Source organism: Leucopleurus acutus (genome assembly GCF_964270905.1).
Source record: "Leucopleurus acutus genome assembly, chromosome: 3".
Classification (NCBI taxonomy): Eukaryota; Metazoa; Chordata; class Mammalia; order Artiodactyla; family Delphinidae; genus Leucopleurus; species Leucopleurus acutus.
In genome coordinates, this window is record NC_139145.1 from 148,560,392 (window position 1) to 148,584,246 (window position 23,855).

A 23,855-nucleotide genomic window follows, 5' to 3' on the forward strand; every position below is an offset into this window, starting at 1 on the left:
TGCTGGGCACTTACTTTGTGTTAAACATAATGTCAAACAAGGAACAAAATCACCAACCAGTGAGATACTGATCAGGGCAGTAAGGGTGTTATGACAGCACTTGGGAAGGGTATCATATGGAAACTGGGGAGCGGAGGGAAGGCCTCCAGAGGAAGTGAAGGATGAGTAGAGAGGTCGGGGGAGAGGTTCCAGGAGCAGCGTTCAGTGTCTGTAGTAAGCAGGAAAAAGATGATGACATGGCATATGAGTCTAAATGCAGTACACAGTTCCAGGGGAGTTAGGAAACAGTAGGGCTAGAGGGGTAAGCTGCAACTAGAGGATAAAGAGCCTCATGAAGCAACGCTGATGAGTTTGGACTTTATCCCTAGGGCAGAAGGGAGCCATTGAAGTATTCCAAACAGGGGATTGATGATAAGAAAGTCATGCAGGCTGCACTGTGGAAGATAGAGAAAGGAACCAGTTCAGAGACTACAGCTGCACCCCAAGCAGTTGTACGTGGCATGAACTAAGGCAGTAGAAGTGCAGATAGAGAGAAGTGAGTGGATTCAAGAGCTACTTAAAAGAGACACCTGACAGGACTTTGTGCCGGGGAAAGAGGAGGGAGAACAAAGCCCAGATTTCCGACTTGGGCAGCTGAGTAGATGAGGCTACCATTCTGTGAGAGACGAAGCCCAGGGGTGGGTTTGGGAATGGGCAAAGGTAATGCATTCTGTTTGGGACATGTTTGTTGAGGAGCAGATAAATCATTTAGGTAGGAGTGGTCTGTGATTTGTTTTTACACAGGTGCAGAGGTCAGGAGAGAGGTGTGGGCTGGAAATCCTGAACACAGTGCACTGAGGGGAAAATGCTTCAGGTCTAATGATCACATGCAACTTCTTTCTGACCAACTTGCATTTGAGGCTGGCTGTCATTGACCTTACTTGAACCTCCAAACAGAGCTACCTAGGGCTCATTTTCAGAGGTATTATTAAGTTTTAGCCTTCCAGACTCTTGCTACTCAGTGTGGTCCCTGGACTAGCTGCACTGGCATCACCTGGGAGCTTGTTAGAAATGCGGGATCTCAGGCCTCACCCCAGCCCTACTGAATCAGAATCTGCATTTAAACAAGATTCCCAGGTGATTTGGATGCACGTTAAAGTTTGAGAAGCACCCTGTTCTATTTTTTTAAATTTTATTGAAGTATAGTTGATTTACAATGCTGCATTAATTTCTGCTGTACAGCAGTGATTCAGTTATACATTTACATATTCTTTTTCATAGTCTTTACCATCATGGTTTATCACAGGTTATTGAATATAGTTCCCTGTGCTATGCAGTAGGAAGGACCTTGTTGTTTATCCATTCTATATATACTAGTTTGTGTCTGCTAATCCCAAACTCCCAATCCTTCCCTCCCCCCTCCCCCATGGCAACCACAAGTCTGTTCTCTGTGTCTTTGAATCTGTTTCTGTTTCATAGATAGGTTCATTGGTGTCATATTTTAGAATCCACATATAAGTGATATATGCTATTTGTCTTTCTCTTTCTGAATTACTTCACTTAGTATGATAATCTATAGGTACCTCATTGTAGTTTTGATTTGTATTTCTCTAATAATTAGCAGTGATGAGCATCTTTTCATGAGAAGCACCCTGTTCTGGACCAAGGGGTCAATTTGGGACACTTTCTTTCATGTCATCTCATCACATTCTTTGGTACCATGTTTTTAAAATGCTGAGAGTATAGAATCCTTCTAAGCTGTGATGGTTTTTATATAATTGAGGCAGCAGCACAGTCTTGGTTGATCATGCCTAGTGTTATTGTTTTTTGTCTTTGGCCGTACCACACGGCATGTGGGATCTTAGTTCCCTAACCAGGGATTGAACCCATGCCCCCCTGCAGTGGAATTGCAGAGTCTTAACAACTGGACCACCAGGGAAGTCTCTATTGGTTATTTTTAAATTATATATACATTGCACTGCCCAGCAATAAGACAGTTGAAGACAATTTTCAATCATCAAAATTGGGTTAAATGCATATCTGGTATTTTTTACATTGAAATCTCACACTGAAGAGATGATGACTAATGGTTAGCTGACAATGGATGTAAATAAAAATGAATTCCACTCACCAAAAATTATCAGGGCAACAAAAGGTAATTACAAGTTTCTCTCGAAGGCAGAGTCATGCTTACTTATATAGAAACAATAGGAAAGAGCAGCTGCAAGAAATTCCTTGATTTAAAAAAAGGCGACCACCCACCCTAACCCCTGTACCCTCTAAAATGCTTTGAAAATAAGCAATTCAATGCCCAGATTCTTCTCAGCCAGCCAGCCATCACAGTAAACATGCCCCCATGCCCAACCTGTAAAATCAGGTGTGAATTCATGTAAGGTTTGTTTTCCTCCAGGCCATTTTACTTTCTTTAGGTGCCATCTAAATTGTTAATGACTTAAAATCTAAATCAGAACTACTATTTCCATAGTGGGAGCTATAGAACTCTTTCCAAGCATATGGGTTAAATAAACATCAAAATATACAAACAGCTTATGAAGCTCAATATCAATAAAACAAACAACCCAAACAAAAAATGGGTGGAAGATCTAAATAGACATTTCTCCAAAGAAGACATACGGATGTGGGGAGGGTGGGAGGGGGGGAGACGCAGGAGGGAAGAGATATGGGAACATATGTATATGTATAACTGATTCACTTTGTTATAAAGCAGAAACTAACACACCATTGTAAAGCAATTATACCCCAATAAAGATGTTAAAAAAAAAAAAAGAAGACATACGGATGGCCAACAAACACATGAAAAGATGCTCAACATCACTAATTATTAGAGAAATGCAAATCAAAACTACATTGAGGTATTACCAGTCAGAATGGCCATCATCAAAAAAATCTACAAACAATAAATGCTGGAGAGGGTGTGGAAAAAGGGAGCCCTCCTGCCCTGTTGGGTTTGTATCAATGTAAATTGTTACAGCCACTATGGAGAACAGTATGGAGGTTCCTTAAAAAACTAAAAATAGAACTACCATACAACCCAGCAATCCCACTACTGGGCATATACCCTGAGAAAACCATAATTCAAAAAGAGTCATGTACCACAATGTTCATTGCAGTACTGTTTACAATAGCCAGGACATGGAAGCAGCCTAAGTGTCCATCGACAGATGAATGGATAAAGAAGATGTGGCACATATATACAATGGAATATTACTCAGCCATAAAAGGGAACGAAACTGAGTTATTTGTAATGAGATGGATGGACTTAGAGTCTGTCATACAGAGTGAAGCAAGTCAGAAAGAGGAAAATAAATACTGTATGCTAACACACATATATGGAATCTAAAAAAGCAGTACTGATGAACCTAGTGGCAAGTCAGGAATAAAGACAGAGACATAGAGAACAGACTTGAGGACACAGCAGGGTAGGGGAAGCTGGGACGAAGTGAGAGAGTAGCACTGACATATATACACTACCAAATGTAAAATAGATAACTAGTGAGAACCTGCTGCATAGCACAGGGAGATCAGCTCAGTGCTTTGTGATGACCTAGAGGGGTGGGATAGGGAGGGTGGGAGGGAGATGCAAGAGGGAGGGGATATGGGGATATATGTATACATATAGCTGATTCACTTTGTTGTACAGCAGAAACTAACACAACATTGTAAAGCAATTATACTCCAATAAAGATATTAAAAAACAAAGAAAAACAAAAGGGCAACATGCACCCCAATGTTCACTGAAGCACTATTTACAATAGCCAGGACATGGAAGCAACATAATTGTCCATCAACAGATGAATGGATAAAGAGGAAGTGGTACATATGTACACAGTGGACTATTACTCAGCCATAAAAAAGAACAAAATTGGGTCATTTGTAGAGACACAGTTGGACCTAGAGACTGTCATACAGAGTGAAGTCAGAAAGAGAAAAACAAATATCGTCTATTAACACATATATGTGGAATCTAGAACAATGGTACAGATGAACCTGTTTGCAAGGCAGAAATAGAGACACAGGTGTAGAGAGCAAATGTATGGACACCAAGGAGGGAAAGCAGGGGTGGGATGAATTAGGAGATTGGGACTGACATATGTGCACTGCCATGTGTAAAAGATAGCTAGTGGGAACCTTCTGTATAGCTTAGGGAGCTCAACTCAGTGCTCTGCAGTGACCTAGATGGATGGGATGGGGGAGGAGTGGGAAGGAGGTCCAAGAGGGAGGGGATATATGTATACATGTAGCTGATTCACTTCATCATACAACAGAAACTGACACAACATTGTAAATCAACTATACCCCAATTTTTTAAAAAGTCAAAAAAATTCATCCAGAAATATTTACTGAATATCAGCTATCTTCTAGACATTATATTCATGATGATTAAAAAACAAAAGCAAAACCCTTATGCACACCATTCTTGGGTTGTTGTTGTTGTTTAGTTTGGGGAATGAGGGGTACAGAATGCAATAGAAAAATACAGAAAGTAATAAGGATAGTACTTAAAGTTGATACAAATAAACATTTGAGTCAGCAGACTTAAATTTTTTTCTTCCAGTTTTATTGAGATATAACTGACACATAGCACTGTATAAATTTAAGCTGTACAGCATAATTATTTGATTTACATACATTAGGGACTATCACAATAAGTTTACTGAACATGCATCATCTCATAGATACTAAATTAAAGAAATAGAAATTTGTTTTCTTGTGATGAGAACTCTTAGAATTTACCCTTAAAAACTTTCATATATATTGTACAGCAGTGCTTATTATATTTATCATGTTGTATATTACATCCTTAGTATTGTAACTGGAAATTTGTATATTTTGACTGCCTTCCTCCACTTCCCCCTCCCCTACACCCACCTCTGGTAACCACAAATTTTATCTATTTTTCTGAGTTTGTTTTTGAAGTATAACAACACTGTGTTAGTTCTTGGCACACAAGATAGGGATCTGATATTTCTATACATTTCAAGCTGATCACAATGATAAGTCAAGTTACCATCTGTCGCCATTCAAAGATATTACATAGTTATTGACTATATTCCCTACACTGTACATTTCATACCCATGACATTAATTTTATAACTGAAGTTTGTACCTCTTAACCTCCCTCACCTACATCTTTCCTCTCCCTACCCCACACCCCTCTGGCAACCACCTGTTTGTTCTCTGTATCTATTAGTCTGTTTCTGTTTGGTTTTGTTTTTTAGATTTCACAAATAAGTATACCATGCAGTACTTGTCTTTCTCTGAGTTATTTCACTTAACATAATAACCTCTAGGTCCATCCATATTGTCGTAAATGGCAAGATGTCATTCGTTTTCATGGCTGAGTAATATTCCATTGTGTATATATATACCACATCTTCTTTATCCATTCAACTATTGATGGGCATTTAGGTTGCCTCCATATGTTGGCTAGTGTAAATAGTGCAGCAATGAACATAGAGGTGCATATATCTTTTCTAATTAGTGTTTTTGTTTTCTTTGGATAATACACTGGAGTGGAATTGTTGTACCATATGGTAGTTATATTTTTAATTTTTTGAGGAACCTCCATACTGTTTTCCATAGTAGCTGCACCAATGTACATTCCCACCAACAGGGCACAAGGGTTCCCTTTTTTCCACATCCTGGCCAATGTTTATTATTTGTTGTCTTCTTGATGCAAGCCATTCTGAAAGGTGTGAGGTGATATCTTATTGTGGTTTTGATTTGCATTTCCCTTTTCATAAGTGATGTTGAGCATCTTTTCATGTACCTGTTGGCCATCTGTATGTCTTCTTTGGAAAATTTCTATTCAGATCCTTTGCCCATTTTTTAATCAGGTTTTATGTTTTTTGATGTTGAGTTGTATGAGTTCTTTGTATGTTTTGGATAGTAGCCCCTTATCAAATACACTGTTTGCAAATATCAATTTCTTCTCCCATTCAGTAGGCAGCCTTTACATTTTGTTGATATTTTCCTTCACTGTGCAAAAGCTTCTTAGTTTGATGTATTCCCATTTGTTTATCTTTGCTTTTGTTTCCCTTGCCTAAGCAGACAGATCCAAAAAAAAATTACTAAGACTGACATCAAAGAGCATACTACCTATGTTTTCTTTGAGAGGCTTTACGGTTTCCAGTCTTAGGTTTAAGTCTTTAATCCATTTTGAATTTATTTTTGTGCATGGTGTGAGAGAGTAGTCCAGTTTGATTCTTTCCCATGTAGCTGTCCAGTTTTCCTACCACTGTTTTTGAAGAAGCTGTCTTTTCTCCATTGCATATTCTTCACTGCTTTGTCATAGATTATTTGCCCATATAAGAGTGGGTTCATTTCTGGGCTCTCTATTCTATCCCATTGAACTGTGCATCTGTTTTTGTGCCAGTACTATACTGTTTTGATTACCACAGCTTTGTAGTATAGTTGGAAATCAGGTCACGTGATACCTCCACCTTTGTTCTTTCTCAAGATTGTTTTGCCTATTTGAGGTCTTTTGTGTTTCCATACAAATTTAAGAATTATTTGTTCTAGTTCTGTGAAAAATGTCATTGGTATTTTGATAGGGATTGCACTGAATCTGTAGATTTCCTTAGGTAGTATAGTCATTTAAACAATACTGATTCTTCCAATTCATGAACACAGGATATCTTTCCATTTGTTTGTGTCATCTTCAATTTCTTTTATCATTGTCTTATAGTTTTACAAGTACAGGTCTTTTACCTCCTTAGATTTATTCCTTGGTATTTTGTTCCTTTTGATGTGGTTGCAAATGGGATTGTTTCCTTAATTTCTCTAATAGTTCATTGTTAGTTATAGAAACGCAACAGATTTCTGTATATTAATTTTGTAACCTGCTACTTTACTGAATTCATTGATGAGCTCTACTAGTTTTCTGGTAGCATCTTTAGGATTTTCTATGTTTAGTGTCATGTCATCTTCAAACAGTGACAATTTTACTTCTTCCTTTCCAGTTTGGATTTATTTTATTTTTCTGATTGCTGTGGCTAGGACTTCCAATACTACGTTGAATAAAAGTGGCGAGAGTGGACATCCTTGTGTTCTTCCTGATCTTAGAAGAAATGCACTAAGCTTTTCATTATTGACTATGATGTTAGCTGTGGGCTTATCATATGGGCTTTATTGTGTTGAAGTATGTTCCCTCTAAACTCACTTTCTGGAGAGTTTTTTTTATCATAAATGGATGTTGAATTTTATCAAAAGCTTTTTGGCAGCTGTTGAGATGATCATATTATTTCATTCTTCAATTTGTTAATGTGGTGTATCATACTGATTGATTTGCAAATACTGAACCATCCTTGTATCCCTGGGATAAATCCCACTTGATCACAGTGTATGATCCTTTGAATGTATTGTTGAATTTGGTTTGCTAATATTTTGTTGAGGAGTTTTGCATTTGTCCATCAATGATACTGGCCTGTAATTTTCTTTTTTGTGATCTCTTTATCTGGTTTTGATATCGGGGCAATGCTGGCCTTGTGGAATGAGTCTGTAAGTGTTTCTTCCTCCTCAATTTTTTGGAATAGTTTGAAGAGGATACATGTTACTCTTCTCTAAATGTTTGGTAGAATTCATCTATGAAGTCATCTGGCTCCAGGCTTTTGTTTGTTGGGAGGTTTTTTTTATTATTATTGATTCATTTTTCATTACTGGTAATCAGTCTATTCACATTTGCTATTTCTTCCTGATTCAGTCTTGTGAGATTGTACATTTCTAGAAATTTGTACATTTCTCCTAGGTCATCCATTTCATTGGTGTATAATTGTTCATATAATTTCTTATAATCCTTCGTATTTCTGTGGTATCCGTTGTTACTTCTTTTTCACTTCTGATTTTATTGATTTGGGCTCTCTTTTTATCTTTTCAAAGAACCAGCTCTCAGTTTCACTGATCTTTATTATTGTTTTATTAGTCTCCATTTATTTATGCTCTGATATATATGATCTTTTTCCTTCTAACTTTGGGTTTTGTTTGTCCTTCTTTTTCTAATTCCTTTAGGTGTAATGTTGGGGGTTTTTTTGAGATGTTTCTTGTTTCCTGAGGTAGGCTTGTATGACTAAAATTTACTTCTTAGAACTGCTTTTGTTGCATCCCACAGACTTTGGATCTTTGTGTTTTGTTTTCATCTGTCTATAGGTATTTTTTGATTTCTTCTTTTATTTCCTCAGTGATCCGTTGGTTGCTTAGTAGAATGTTATTTAGTCTCCACATGTTTGTGTTTTTTGAAGTTTTTTCTTGTAGCTGATTTCTAGTCTCATATATTGTATTTGGAAAAGATGCTTGATATGATTTCAGTTATCTTAAATTTACTGAGACTTGTTTTGTGGCATAATGTGATCTATCCTGTAGAATGTTCCATGTACATCTTAAAGAATGTTTATTTGCTGCTTTTGGATGGAAAGTATATATATATGTGTGTGTGTGTGTGTGTCTGTGTGTGTGTGTGTGTGTGTCTCCATTTGGTTTAATGTATCTTTTTTTTAAGGAAAATTTTTTTTATTGAAATGGGTAATTGGAACTGGGAAAGAAATGTGGGGATATTTATCTGTTTCTTTCATACATAGAATGTGTTTGTGATTTGCATTGTCTGAATGAAGGTTTCATTAAGATCTCACTTTCATCAAGAATAGGTTCATCTGAAGAAAAACCAGCCAACCAAAAGGAAAACCCTTAAATCACAAGATACCATTGCCAAAGTCAAAGAGCATATGTGAAGTACATATTCTCTAGTCAAGCTGATCAATGCTGTGTTCTTTTTTTTTATTGTTTGCCACTTTATTATGCTTCTCTGATATTACATTTTTATAAATTGAAGGTTTGTGGCAACTCTGAGTTGAGTAAGACTATTGCCACCATTTTCCCAACAGCATTTCCTCACTTAGTGTCTCAGAGTCACATTTTGGTACTCTCACAATATTATAAGCTTTTTCATTACTACTAAATTATGGTGATCTGTGATCTTTTTTTAGAGCTCTTATACTTATTTTTTTTAATTTTTATTTTATATTGGAGTATAGTTGATTTACAACGTTGTGTTTCAGGTGTACAGCAGGGTGATTTAGTTATACATATACATATATCCATTCTTTTTCAGATTCTGTTCCCATATAGCTTATTACAGAATATTGAGGAGAGTTCCCTGTGCTATGCAGTAGGTCCTTGTTGATTATTTTATTTATAGTAGTGTCTATATGTTAATCCCAACTTCCTAATTTATCCCTTCCCCCCACCTTTTGCCTTTGGTAACCATAAGTTTGTTTTCTATCCCTGTGAGTCTGTTCCTGTTTTGTAAATAAGTTCATTTGTATGTTTTTTATATTCCACATATAAGTGATGTCATATGATATTTGTCTTTGTCTGACTTACTGTACTTAGTATGATAATCTCTATGTCCATATGATAATCTCTATGTCCATCCATTTTGCTGCAAGTGGCATTATTTCATTCTTTTTATGGCTGAGTAATATTCCATTATACGTATATTGCCACATCTTCTTTATCCATTCATCTGCTGATGGACATTTAGTTTGCTTCCATGTCTTGGCTATGGTAAATAATACTGCAATGAATATTGGGGTGGCTGTATCTTTTTGGAGTATGGTTTTCTCCAGATATATGCCCAGGAGTGGGATTACAGGATAATATGGTAGCTCAATCTTTAGTTTTTAAGGAACCTTCCTACTGTTCTCCATAGTGACTGCACCAATTTACATTCCCACCAACAGTGTAAGGGGGTTCCCTTTTTTCCACACCCTCTCCAGCATTTACTGTTTGTAGACTTTCTGACAATGGCCATTCTGACTGGTGTGAGGTGATACCTCATTATAGTTTTGATTTGCATTTCTCTAATAATTAGTGATGTTGAACATATTTTCATGTGTTTTTTTTTTGCCATCTGCATGTCTTCTTTGAAGAAATGTCTATTTAGATCTGCCCACTTTTTGATTGGATTTTTTGGTTTTTTGATATTGAGCTGCATGAGCTGTTTGTATATTTTGGAGATTAATCCTTTGTCAATTGCTTCATTTGCAAGTATTTTTTCCCATTCTGTGAGTTGTCTTTTTGTTTATAGTTTTCTTGGTGGTGCAAAAGCTTTTAAGTTTAATTAGGTCCCATTTGTTTATTTTTGTTTTTATTTTTCTTACTCTAATGGGTGAATCCAAAAGGATATTGCTGCAGTTTATGTCAAAGAGTGTTCTGCCTGTGTTTTCCTCTAAGAGTTTTATAGTATCTGGTCTTAAATCCATTTTGTGTATATTTTTGTGCATGGTTTTAGTACATTTTCTAACTTCATTCTTTTACATGTAGCTGTCCAGTTTTCCCAGCACCACGTACTGAAGATACAGTCTTGTCTCCACTGTATATTCTTGCCTCCTTTGTTATAGATTAATTGACTGTAGGTGTGTGAGTTTATTTCTGGGCTGTATATCCTGTTACATTGATCTATATTTCTGTCTTTTTGCCAGTACCCTACTGTTTTGATTACTGTAGCTTTATAGTATAGCCTGAAGTCAGGGGGCCTGATTCCTCCTGCTCTGTTTTTCTTTCTCAAGATTGCTTTGCCTATTTGGGGTCTTTTATGTTTCCATACAAATTTTAAGTTTCTTGTTCTAGATCTGCAAAAACTGCCATTGGTCATTTGATAGGGATTGCATAAATCTGTAGATTACCTTGGGTGGTATAGTCACTTTGACAATATTGATTCTTCAATCCAAGAACATGGTATCTTTCCATCTGTTTATGTCGTCTTTTTTTTTTTCGTAAGTATCTTACAGTTTTCAGAGTACAGGTCTTTTGCCTCCTTAGGTAGGTTTATTCCTAGGTATTTTATTCTTTTTTATGCAATAGTAAATGGGACTGTTTCCTTAATTTCTCTTTCTGATCTTTCTTTCTTTGTGTATATAAATGCAACAGATTTCTGTGTATTAATTCTGTTTTGTTTTGTTTTTTGACATCTTTATTGGAGTATAATTGCTTCACAATGGTGTGTTAGTTTCTGCTTTATAACAAAGTGAATCAGTTATACATATACATATGTTCACATATCTCTTCCCTCCTGCATCTCCCTCCCTCCCACCCTCCCTATCCCACCCATCCAGGGGGTCACAAAGCACCGAGCTGATCTCCCTGTGCTATGTGGCTGCTTCCCACTAGCTATCTACCTTACGTTTGGTAGTGTATATATGTCCATGCCTCTCTCTCGCTTTGTCACAGCTTACCCTTCCCCCTCCCCATATCCTCAAGTCCATTCTCTAGTAGGTCTGTGTCTTTATTCCTGTCTTACCCCTAGTTTCTTCATGACATTTTTTTTCCTTAAATTCCATATATATGTGTTAGCATATGGTATTTGTCTTTCTCTTTCTGACTTACTTCACTCTGGATGACAGGCTCTAGGTCTATCCACCTCATTACAAATAGCTCAATTTCGATTCTTTTTATGGCTGAGTAATATTCCATTGTATATATGTGCCACATCTTCTTTATCCATTCATCTGTTGATGGACACTTAGGTTTTTTCCATGTCCTGGCTATTGTAAATAGAGCTGCAATGAACATTTTGGTACATGACTCTTTTTGAGTTATGGTTTTCTCAGGGTATATGCCCAGTAGTGGGATTGCTGGGTTATATGGTAGTTCTATTTGTAGTTTTTTAAGGAACCACTATACTATTCTCCATAGTGGCTGTATCAATTCACATTCCCACCAGCAGTGCAAGAGTGTTCCCTTTTCTCCACACCCTCTCCAGCATTTATTGTTTCTAGATTTTTTTGATGATGGCCATTCTGACTGGTGTGAGATGATATCTCATTGTAGTTTTGATTTGCATTTCTCTAATGATTAATGATGTTGAGCATTCTTTCATGTGTTTGTTGGCAGTCTGTATATCTTCTTTGAAGAAATGTCTATTTAGGTCTTCTGCCCATTTTTGGATTGGGTTGTTTGTTTTATTGTTATTGAGCTGCATGAGCTGCTTGTAAATTTTGGAGATTAATTCTTTGTCAGTTGCTTCATTTGCAAATATTTTCTCCCATTCTGAGGGTTAATTTTGTATCCTGCAACTTTACTGAATTCATTGATGAGCTCTAGTAATGTTCTGGTAACATCTTTAGGATTTTCTATGTATAGTATTATGTCATCTGCAGGCAGTGACAGTTTTACTTCTTCTTTGCCAATTTGAATTCCTTTTATTTATTTTTCTTCTCTGATTGCCGTGGCTAGGACTTCCAAAACCATGTTGAATAAAAGTGGTGAGAGTGGACATCCTTGTCTCATTCCTGATCTTAGAGGAAATGCCTTAAGTTTTTCACCATTGAATATGTTGTTAGCTGTGGGTTTGTCATATATGGCCTTTATTATGTTGAGGTATGTTCCCTCTATGCCCACTTTCGAGAGTTTTTTTAATCATAAATTGGTTTTGGATTTTGTCAAAAGCTTTTTCTGCATCTATTGCAATAATCATCGTTTTTATTTTTCACTTTATTAATGTGGTGTATCACACTGATTGATTTGTGGATATTGAAAAATCCTTGCATCCCTGGGATAAATCCCACTTGATCATGGTGTATGATCCTTTTAATATATTGTTGGATTCAGTTTGCTAGTATTTTATTGATGATTTTTGCATCTTTGTTTATTGGTGGTATTGGCCTGTAATTTTCTTTCTTTTTTGGGGGGGTGTGTGTGGCTATCTGTCTGGTTTTGGTATCAGGGTGATGGTGACCTCATAGAATGAGTTTGGGAGTGTTCCTTCCTCTAAAATTTTTTTTTTTTCTGTATGTGGGCCTCTCACTGCTGTGGCCTCTCCCATTGTGGAGCACAGGCTCTGGACGCACAGGCTCAGTGACCATGGCTCACGGGCCCAGCCGCCTCGCGGCATGTGGGATCCTCCCAGACCGGGGCACGAACCCGTGTCCCCTGCATCAGCAGGCGGACTCTCAACCACTGTGCCACCAGGGAAGCCCCTCTAAAATTTTTAAAAATAATTTTAGAAGGATAGGTGTCAACTCTTCTCTAAATGGGTAGGGCCAGGTCTTGGCATCAAAATGGGGGCCTACAGGACAGCTCACACCAAGGAGTACTCCCCAGTACCTTTGCCACCAGTGTCCTTGTCCTCACAGTGAGCCACAGCCACCCCCCCCACCTCACCAGGAGACCCTCCAAGCCCAGCAGGTAGGTCTGGCCCAGGTGCCTATGAAGTCACTGCTTTTTCCCCTCAGTGCTGGTGCACACGAGACTTTCTGCGCACCATCCAAGAGTGGAGTTTGTTTCCCCCAGTCCTGTGAAGTTCCTGCGATCAAGCCCCGCTGGGCTTCAAAGCCAAATGCCCTGGGGGCTCCTCCTCCCAATTCCAAACCCCTAAACTGGGAAGCCTGACATGGGGCTCAGAACCCTCACTCCTATGGGAGAACCTCTGTGATATAATTATTTTCCAGTTTGTGGGTCACCCACCCAGCAGGTTTGAGATTTGATTGTATCACAGATGCACCCCTTCTACCAACTCATTGTGGGTGGCTTCTTCTTTGTTTTGGAAGTAGAATATCTTTTTTGGTAGGTTTCAGTCTTTTTTGTTGATGGTTCACAGTTAGTTGTGATTTTGGTGTTTTCTTAAGAGGAGGTGAGCTCAGGTTCTTCTACTCCACATCTCGTCCTTGGACCCTGTTCCAATCTGTGTTAATGTGGTCCGTGAACCAGTAGTGTCAGCTTCCTCTGGGAGCTTGTTTAATGTACCATTTAAGGCCAGTGTTTCCTTATTGATTTTCTTTCTGGATGATCTGCCCGCTGATGTATGCATGGTGTGAAATTCCCCTACTATTACTGAGTTACTGTCAATTTCTCCCTTTAATGTCTGTTAATATTTGCTTTATGTATTTAGGTGCTCCCTATGTTGGGTGAATATATATTTACTTTTGTTATATCTTCTTGATTTCTTGATCATTGTATAATGTTCTTTGTCTCTTGTTACAATCTTTGTTTTAAGGTCTATTTTGTCTGATACCTGTATTGCTACCATGGCTTTCTTTTCACTTCTATTTTCATGGAATACCTCTTTCCATCCCCTCACTTTCAGTCTGTGTCTTTAGATCTGAAGTGAGTCTCTTATAGGCATACAGGTTTTGTATTTGTATCCCTTCAGCCACTCTACGTCTTTTAATTGGAGCATTTAGTTCATTTATATTTAAAGTAATTATTGATAAATATGTACTTATTGCCATTTTTAATTGTTTTTGTAGTTCTTTTTTGTTCATTTCTTTTCTTCACTTCTTTTGATTTGTTGACTATCTTTAGTGTTATATTTGGATTTCTTTCTCTTTTTTTGTGTATCTATGATAGATTTTTGGTTTGTGGTTACCATGAGGTTTATATATAGCCATATATATATAATTATTTTAAGTTGCTGATCTCTAAGTTCAAATGCATTTTAACAACCCTGCATTTTTACTCCCCTCTCCCATGTTTACTGTTTTTGACATATTTTATATGTTTTTGTTTTGCATATCCCTTAACTACTTATATGGATATAGATGATTTTACTACTTTTGCCTTTTAATCTTTCTACTAGCTTTATACATGGTTGGTTTATTACCTTTATTGCATATTTGTCTTTACCACTTAAATTTTCCTTTTATAATTTTCATGTTTCTAACTGCCATTTTCTTTTTCACTTAGAGAAGTTCCTTTTAGTATTTCTTGTAAAGCTGGTTTGGTGGTGCTGAATTTTTTAGCTTTTGCTTGTCTGTAAAGCTTTTGATCTCTCTATCAAATCTAAATGAAAGGTTTGCCAGGTAGAGTATTCTTTCCCCTTTCATCACTTGAAATATATCGTGCCCTTCTGGCCTGCAGAGTTTCTGCTGAAGAGTCAACTGATCATATGGGAGTTTTTTTCTACTCGTTGCTTTTCCCTTGCTGATATTTTTATTTTTATTGGGGTATATTGTATTAGTGTCAGGTGTACAGCAAACTGAATCTGTTATACATATACATATATCCATTCTTTCTTAGATTCTTTTCCCATATAGGCCATTACAGAGTATTGAGTAGAGTTCCCTGTGCTATACAGTAGGTCCTTATTAGTTATCTATTTTACATGTAGTAGTGTGTGTGTCAATCCCAATCTTCCTATTTATCCCTCCCCCTGACATACCCCCCAGTATTTATCCCTCCCCCTGACATACCCCCAGTAACCATAAGTTTATTTTCTACATCTGTAACTCTATTTCTGTTTTTTTTTTAAGATTTCTTTATTCTTTATTTTATTTTTGGCTGCATCAGATCTTAGTTGCAGCCCACGGGATCTTCATTGAGGCATGCGGGATTTTTGTTGTGGTGCACAGGCTTCTATCTAGTTGCGGTGTGCAGGTTTTCTCTCTCTAGTTGTGGCACGCAGGCTCCAGGGCATGTGGGCTCTATAGTTTGTGGCACACAGGCTCTCTAGTTGAGGCACGCAAGCTCAGTAGTTGTGGCGCATGGGCTTAGTTGCCCCATGGCATGTGGGATCTTAGTTCCCTGACCAGGGATCAAACCTGTGTCCCATGCATTGTAAGGTGTATTCTTTACCACTGGACCACCAGGGAAGTCCCAAACTCTATTACTGTTTTGTAGATAAGTTCATTTGTAGCCTTTTTTAGATTCCGCATATGAGTGATATCATGTGATCTTTGTTCACTCAGTATGACAATCTCTGGGTCCATTCATGTTGCTGCAAATGGCATTATTTTTTCTTTTTTATGGCTGGGTAATATTCCTCTGTATATATGTACCACATCTTCTTTATCCATTCGTCTGTTGATGGACATTTAGTTGCTTCCATGTCCTGGCTATTGTAAATAGTGCTGCAGTGAATATTGTGGTGCATCTATCTTTTCTCCAGATAGATGCCCAGTAGTGGGATTGCTGGGTCGTATGGTAGTTCTATATTTAGTTTTTTAAGGAACCTCCATACTGTTCTCCATAGTGGCTGTACCAGTTTACACTCCCACCAACAATATAGGAGGGTTCCCTTTTTTCTCCACACCCTCTCCAGCATCCCTTGCTGATTTTAATTTTCTCCCTTTAATTTTTGCCATTTTAATTACATTGTGTCTTGGTATGATCATCTTCGGGTTCCTATTTTGGGTTCTGTGCTTGCTGGTCCTGGTTGTCTATTTCCTATCCCAGGTTAGGGCAGTTTTTAGCTATTATATCATCAAATATGTCCTCTTCCCATTTCTCTCTCTGTTCTCCATCTGGGAGCTGTATAATGTGAATGTTAGTACATTTGAGGTTATATCACAGAGGTTTCTGAATTGTCCTCATTTTTTAAATTCTTTTTTTCTGTTCAACTTCAATTGTTTCCACTACTCTGCTTTCCAGTTCACTGATCCATTCCTCTGTATCATCTAATCTACTGTTTAATCCTTTTAGTGTATTTTTTATTTCAGTTTTTCTATTCTTTAGCTCTGTTTCTTTTTGTTAATCTTCTTACTGTATTCACCCATTTTTCTCCCAAGTTCTTTGAGTATCTTTACAATCATTACCTTGAACTCTTTATTGGATAGGTTGTCTATCTTCAGTTCGGTTAGTTCTTCTGGGGTTTTATCTTATTCTTTCATTTGAGATATATTCCTCTGTTGCCTCATTTTCCCTAATTTGCTGTTTTTATTTCGATGTATTTGGTAGGTTGATTATGTTTTCTCACCCTGGAGAAGTGGCCTTTTGTAGGAGACATCCTGTGTGTCCCAGCAGCATACTCCCCTCTGATCACCAGAGCTATATGCTATAGGGGTGCCCCCTACATGGGCTGCATGGGTCCTTCTTTTTGTGATGAGCTGACTACTGTGGGTAGTCTGGTAGGTGTGGCTGGCTTCCTATTAGGTTGGTGTGAGGCTCTGCCTTGTGTGGAGACTGCTAGCTGGTGGGGCAGGGCATGAGATAGCTGGCTGCAGAGTCCCGGGATTCCCCTGGGTAGTCCTGGCTGGCTTGTAGACAGAGCTGGGTTCTGGAGTGGGTGACTGCAGAGCCGGTTCCTGACATGGCTGGCTGTGAGTTCCAGGGTGTCCCAAAGCTGGTGCTGGCCTGCTGGTGAGAGATACAAGGTGTCTCGGAGCTGGTGTCACCCCACTGGTAGGTGGGGCCAGATCCTGGGACTGCTAGCTGAGGGACTCAAGGTGTCTCAGAGCAGATGTTAGCCTGCTGATGGTGAGGCCCAGGGGGTACTAACATGGCAAGCTGCAGTAGTCCTGGGGCTTGTGTCTACCCACTGGTGGGTAAAACTTGGTCTTCAGACTTCTGGTTGCAGGGCCCTGAGGGTCCTGGAGCTGGTGTCTGCCCACTGGTGGGTGGAGCCAGGGTCTCTGGCTCCAGGGCCCGGGAGTCCTGAGGCTAGTCTCAGCACAGGCAGGGCTGGGCCCTCTGGTGGACAGGGCCAGGTCCCAAAGCAGCTCAGGGGGTTTTAAGGCAGCAGGGCTGCTGGTGAGTGGGGCTGTGTCTCCACCTAGCTAGTTGCTCAGCCTGAGGCATCGCAGTACTGGTGCTGACAGACTGGTGGGTGGAGCCTGGTCCTAGTGTTGGAGGGAGGATTCCAAAACGGTGCTTGCCAGCACCAGTGTCCTCGTGGTAGAACGAGCTTCCCAAAACAGCTGTCACCAGTGTCTGTGTCCCGAGGGTGAGCTCTAGTTGCCTCTTGTCTCTGCAGGAGGCTCTCCAAGATCAGCAGGTGGGTCTGACCCAGGCTCCTTTCAAATTACTGCTTCTGCACTGGGTCCTGTGAGATTTTTGTGTGTGCCCTTTAGGAGTGGAGTCTCTATTCCCCATAGCCCCTGGCTCTCCTGATTAAGCCCTACTGACCTTTACGCTAAATGTTCTGGGGGCTCATCTTCTCAGTGCAGGACCACTGGGCTTGGGAGCCTGATGTGGAGCTCAAGCCCCTCGCTCATGGAGAACCTCTGTAATTATTCTCCCATCTGTGGTTCACCCACCCAGGGGTATGGGTCCTGACTATACCACATCTCCATCCCTCCTACCTGTCTTGTTGTGGTTCCTTCTTTACATTTTCAGTCGTAGAAGAGCTTTTCTGCCAGTCTTCCAATCTTTCGCATCAATAGTTGCTCTGTAAATAGTTGTAATTTTGGTGTGCCTGTGGGCAGAGGTGAGCTTAGCATCTTCCTACTGAAAGATATTCTTCCAGAGGAACAGAACTTTCATTATTTCAGCAAATATTACTGATCACAAGATATGTCTCAGGCAAGTACTAAAAACTGAGGACACAGAAATGAGTCTGACACATTCCCTGGCCTCACAAAACCCAAAGTCTTACAGACACTGTATTTGCCAACAACATTGAAATTATTTTCCAACTTTTGTGGGCAAAATATCATCCCTTCAAGACTGCAGGGGAACAAGCTTATGACTGTCCCTTTACATTTCCAAGTGTGATTTCTATTAAACAGGCATAGGCAAATTGGGGTGTCCTCTCTAAGTTGCCCCCAATTATAAGCATTGTGTGCTTCAGCTGGGATCCAGTTGGCTGATGAACACAGCAGCCTTCATTGTTTCACAATAATAACGAGAACTGGTGCAATTAAGCCCTGCCTGCCGTGATGTTGGGCTCCCAGTCATTGTCTAAATGAGCTGCTAAACAGAGCTGGAACAGAGGCTCCCAATATAGGTCACTGGTATCCTCCACTCTTCCTTCCAGTTTCCCACTTTTAAACAGGAGGATTCCAGGACTCACATGTTCCCAGGGCTCTGAGGACCGTTGAAAAGCTGGGCTCGTGATCCAGTGGTTGCCAAGATCAGGGAAGGACACCAGGCTTGGAGGAGCCTCTTTCAGTCAGGTAGACGTTGACCTGACAAGTGGGGGCCCTTGGTTGAACAAATGAAGCTGCTCTGGTCAGGGAAGACCTGTCCATGTGGGCCCCTCCTTCCCCATAAGCAGCACAAGAGATTCATTTTCTTGGTGCCAGTGCTTTAGAGGCACCGAGGCAGCATTCAGATTCCAGCACCACCATCTGTGTTCCAGCTATGAGACACTGGGCCAGTTATTAAGCCTCTGTGGAACTTCAGTGTTAAAGGGAGAACAATAGGTATAAGTAAATTTATATGAAGATCAAATGAGATAGTATAAGCCAGGCACATTGCCTAGTGTGTGGTAAGTGCTTAAGAAATTGTTATCTGTGTTGTTAAAACAACAGAAGTTTAGTCTCACAGTTCTGGAGGCAAGAAGTTCAAAAACCACGGTTCTTGGTAGGGCCATGCTCTCTGTCTCTTAGCTTCTGGTAGTCACCGGCTTTCCTTGGCTTGTAGCTGCATAACTCCAATCTCTGCCCCCATCATCACATGGCCACCTTCCTCTGTGCGTCTGTGTCGTCACATGGCTTTCTCTTTACTGTGTGTGTCTATCTCTTCTCTCTCTATAAGGACACAGTCATGTTGATTAAGTCATCTTAATTTACATCATAATTACATCTGCAAGGAAATATTTCCAAATAACGTCACATTCACAGGTACCAATGTTTATGACTTCAACTTTGGGGGAACACTTCAACTTTGGAGGATCCAATTCAACCCAGAACAAAGTTAAAGAATTTGGGGTCCTCTAAGAGGCCTTTTTAGAATGGTAGACACCCTAGAGAGAGGTCACACTTCAGCCTTTAGCAGAAAAGGCTCAACACCATTTACAGAACAGTTCATGATAGAACATAGTGCCATGTTTGAGCAAATGTTAATAATAATACAAGTTTGGAGATTGGGACAGAAGGGATCCATGTGGTCCAGTGTGGCCAAAAGAAGCTTTGTGGAGAGAAGGAATGGAAGCTAAGCTTTCATACTTCCTCTGTCTTCTTTTCTTGTAGTAGCCCCAGAGCACTCACATACTCATGGCAGGGAGAATGTGGGGCAAAGAGCTACCCCAGATGCACCTTCTCCGTCCACCATCCATAAGGAATTTAGGAGAGGCTGGCTAAGAAATCAGAGCAGCCCTATGATGCCTAGGCTTCCATGCTGGGCCCTGCCTCAATGCCAGAAGCCTAGGGAGGAAGCCCTGCCTTGTTCTGAATAGCAGCCTACACGATGCACAGCCCAAGCCCCATGGAGAACACCTGCTCTGGTGGGCACGTGGGAGATGAAGAGCTCAGATTTCTATTCCACAGTAGAAACACTTGGCAGAAATATGTACTCTTTCTGAAATGTCAGATCGTGTATAGAAGTTTCCTGGGGGATTAGAGGGCACTGATGTTTATGAAATGTTTAGGAAGAGGCCTGAAGAAGAAAATAATCAGCAATGAAGAGGTTTGGGGTTCTAGGAGCATTATATGTTACCTACTCCCAAGTGCACTTAACACTTGCAAACCAAATGGAATTCTGACAGCTAACAGAAGACATTTCTTCATGAAAAAACCAGGCACAGTCAAGGAAATGAGTTCTGAGAAGATAAAAAGCATTTTTTTGCCTTCATGACCTGAAGGTGAAAAATGCATAGAGAGGGCTTCCCTGGTGGCGCAGTGGTTGGGAGTCCGCCTGCCAATGCAGGGGACACGGGTTCTTGCCCCGGTCCAGGAAGATCCCACATGCTGCGGAGCGGCTGGGTCTGTGAGCCAGGGCCGCTGAGCCTGCACTCCGCAAGGGGAGAGGCCACAGCAGTGGGAGGCCCGCGTAAAGAAAAAAAGAAAAAATAAAAAAAAAGAAAAAAAAAAAGAAAAAAAAAATGCATAGAGAGGCAAAAATACTGTCACAGATTTGGGTAAAGAGAATACTACCTCAATTTCTACTTTTACTGACAGTTCTATTTACAAAGGACAGCAGCCTGTTTGGGGAAAAGCTTTTCTTTAGGACTGTTCAAATCTTTTCTGTAATGGAGAAAGAAGATCAACCAGAGCTCTGAGAGGCACTGAAGCAAAGTTTGAAACAATTTCACTTTATAAAAGAAAAATGTGTTATTGGGGCCTTAGTGAATTCCTTCCAGACCAGGAGTACATGGGCCAGTGCAGTCTGAGTACCACCCATAGAATATGCAAGGGTGGTCCCTGAGAAATCTAGTCCAATTCCCTGTTTCATATATGAGGAAAGGAGGGTCAAAATAATTCAGGAACTTACTTGCCCAGAGTTAGGGTAGAACAAGGATTAGCACCCAAGTAACTAATTTTATCCTTACCCTGGGAATTATTTGTGCATGTCTTATGCCTTCGTCTACACAGTACATTTCTGGAGGGCAGTGACCACATTTTATATATCTATATCCTTTGCTCAGGAAGCATTGGCTGGTTGGCTGGCGGGGTGACTGCTTGGTGCTCCGGATGGTATGATTGATAAAAGCATGAGCTAGAGTCAAAACTGCCCATGTTCAGATCTGACTGTGCCCCTTATCAGCTGGATAACATTGTGCAAGTTCTTAACTTCTGTAGGCTTTACGTCTCCTTTTGTAAAATGGAAAGAACAGTTGTATTTACCTGATTAGTTACTGCTGTGAAGATTCAATGAAGCGATGCAAGTAAAATATTGCATTCAACTATTGCATAACAATCCTGCATAACAAGGCACCTCGAAACTCAGTGCTTTAAAACTACAAGGGTGAATTTTCAGCTGATCTAGCTTGGCCGTGGTTGGCCTCGGCTGCAAGCTGTAGGTTGGGTCTAGGTCTGCTCCATGTGTCTCATCCTCCTTGGTCCAGTGGCTGCACGAGCCAGTCTTCTAACGGTGATGGCAGAAGCTCATCAGGGCAGCTTCATCCTCCTTCACATTCCAAGGCCCTGCAGGGATCATGTCCACTAACATCCCATTGTCCAAAGCAAGTCAGAGGGCTGAACCCGAAGTCCAGGAGTGGGAAAGTATTCACCACCGGGTGGCCATGGCAAGGGTGGGAATGTATAACATTGCTACACAGGAGTGAATGTCAGTGGATGTCAACCATTATGAATTGTTATGGAGCCTTTCTCAGTAGACACATAAAGTCTTCCATTAATAGAAGTCGCACTTATTCACTTACAAAAGGATAATCTTTGGTTTTTTTCCTATTTTTTTTCTCCTCCCACAGATTTACTTTGCACCAAAGACAAGTTATCAGCCAGTTTCTGCCAGACACTAAAAGCCATGAAGAAATGTTCTGTGCCCACCGTGAGGGCTCAGTGCTGCCTCTCGTGTTCCAAGACACACATCGCCCACACCCAAAGGCCAAGAAAGCGACAGCCACTCAAAAACCCCAGAGCACCCTAAGTCCAGAAGAAAGCCACCCTCCACCACAGACTGCAGCAGCCTGCTGACCGTGACGTGTTCTAGGCCCAGGGACCACTTCACTGCGGTTTTACTGTGTATTTCAGGTTCAACTTTGGCTCATAACTAAACAAAGCCCACTGTTCTTTAGCCACAAAATGCCCCTCATAGGAGACATGGGACTGTAATACTCACCGCTCCCTGATAGGCAGGTGAGGTATCCAGGAGAATCGGTCCTTTCGTGAGATCAGCTCGTGGGAAAGGTGCCAAGGTGGGCAAGTCTGTGAAATGATGTCTTTTGTTCCTCCCTTAAAGATAAAAACAGAGAGACCAGATTTTTTTCCCAGACTACCTCAAGAGTATCAGGAAACAGAGCCACGCTTATCCAGGGAACAAATAACCTTGTTAATTTACCTTGGTGAAATCACCCTTTTTTGTCTCCCTACTTGGGGCAGCTGCTGCTTAAAATGTCATGGGAGAGCTTTCAGGAACATTCTTGTAATTCATCCAGGCAGGGGACCGCTTTCTTCACCCCGTGTTCAACTGGGGCAGGAAGAGAAAGTGCTGGCTTCATCCTCAGCCTGTCCCTAATCCCTATGGACTCTTCATCTGGGCTGTTTGGACTCCCATTCCTTCCTGGAGACACTACAAGAAGAGGACATGGGCAGGAACTGTAGGCTTTAGTGAACCTAAGGGATTTAGGTTAGTTATACAGAAGACATTTCTGACTTAAGGATAATTTCTATAAAAATTCTTAAAAAGCAAATTAACAGAAATCAATTTCTTGCTAGTATAAGGAAGAGAAGAATATGGGCTTTTTGTTCTTCCCACTTCCCTGGCAAATGCCCATTCCTTTGCAGAAGAGCAAATGAGTCTTCCTGTGTGGCTTTCCCTTCTCTAGCAGATTCCCTGCCTGAGTCTTCAGTTCAGGGTGAACGTCTTTTCACCACTAGGGGTTTACACACCGCAACTGCTACGGCCAGGTCCACAGCTGCAACCTGCCCCCACCCACCCTCAGGTTGGAAAATGGAGCTCTAGATTAAAATATTTCCGAGAACCAGGTAAATTGTATTAAGTATAGAAAAACTTAGTATAAACTTCTAGTCTCGAGAAAAAAAAATTTTCAAAAGTGAGGTAAATCCGATCTATTCTCTAGCACACCCAATAGTTACTTTTGAGGATCTGTTTTCTGGGGTGGGGGTGGAGGACAGGTGAGTCAGGTAGTCCAAAAAAGTGAAATGAAAGTTAGAATGCTTATTCTGGATGTTTCCATCACCCGTCAGGAGTCAAAGTAAGCTGTGGTCTCAGATTCAAGGTGAATTTCCTGGTTTGTAAGGGGAGATATTTATATGAACTGAACGTGGAAAATGAGGGCTGTGGAGCCCCCAGGGGAAGAAGCCCTCAGAATCAGCTCTTGACAGAGAGGAAGGCAGGAGAGTGGGCTTCACGTAATGGGCAGCGTGTCTTCAGTCTCACGCACAGGTGCCGTTAACATTCACCATGGAGCACAGTATCCCATCTCTCCCTTGAATTATCTATCCATTCAGCAGAATGGTGCTATTGAAAAATGGTGCTAATATCTAGTTGGTGGCAGAACAAATATAAACATATAGATAGATGTACAAGTGGGCAAGTCCACATGCATCTTCTGTTAAATTTGTAAT

General features: G+C 40.3%; 1 protein-coding gene across 1 annotated transcript in view; it reads left to right on the forward strand.

Annotated features, from left to right (window-relative positions):
• ADAMTS12 (ADAM metallopeptidase with thrombospondin type 1 motif 12) overlaps nucleotides 1–22,512 on the forward strand; it is a 393,027-nt gene extending 370,515 nt beyond the window's left edge. The window contains 2 exon segments of the mRNA XM_082836323.1: nucleotides 22,016–22,128; nucleotides 22,131–22,512. Coding sequence (XP_082692449.1) covers nucleotides 22,016–22,128; nucleotides 22,131–22,241 — 224 coding nt within the window. The 3' untranslated portion in view covers nucleotides 22,242–22,512.
• Nucleotides 22,513–23,855: the final 1,343 nt, after the last annotated feature.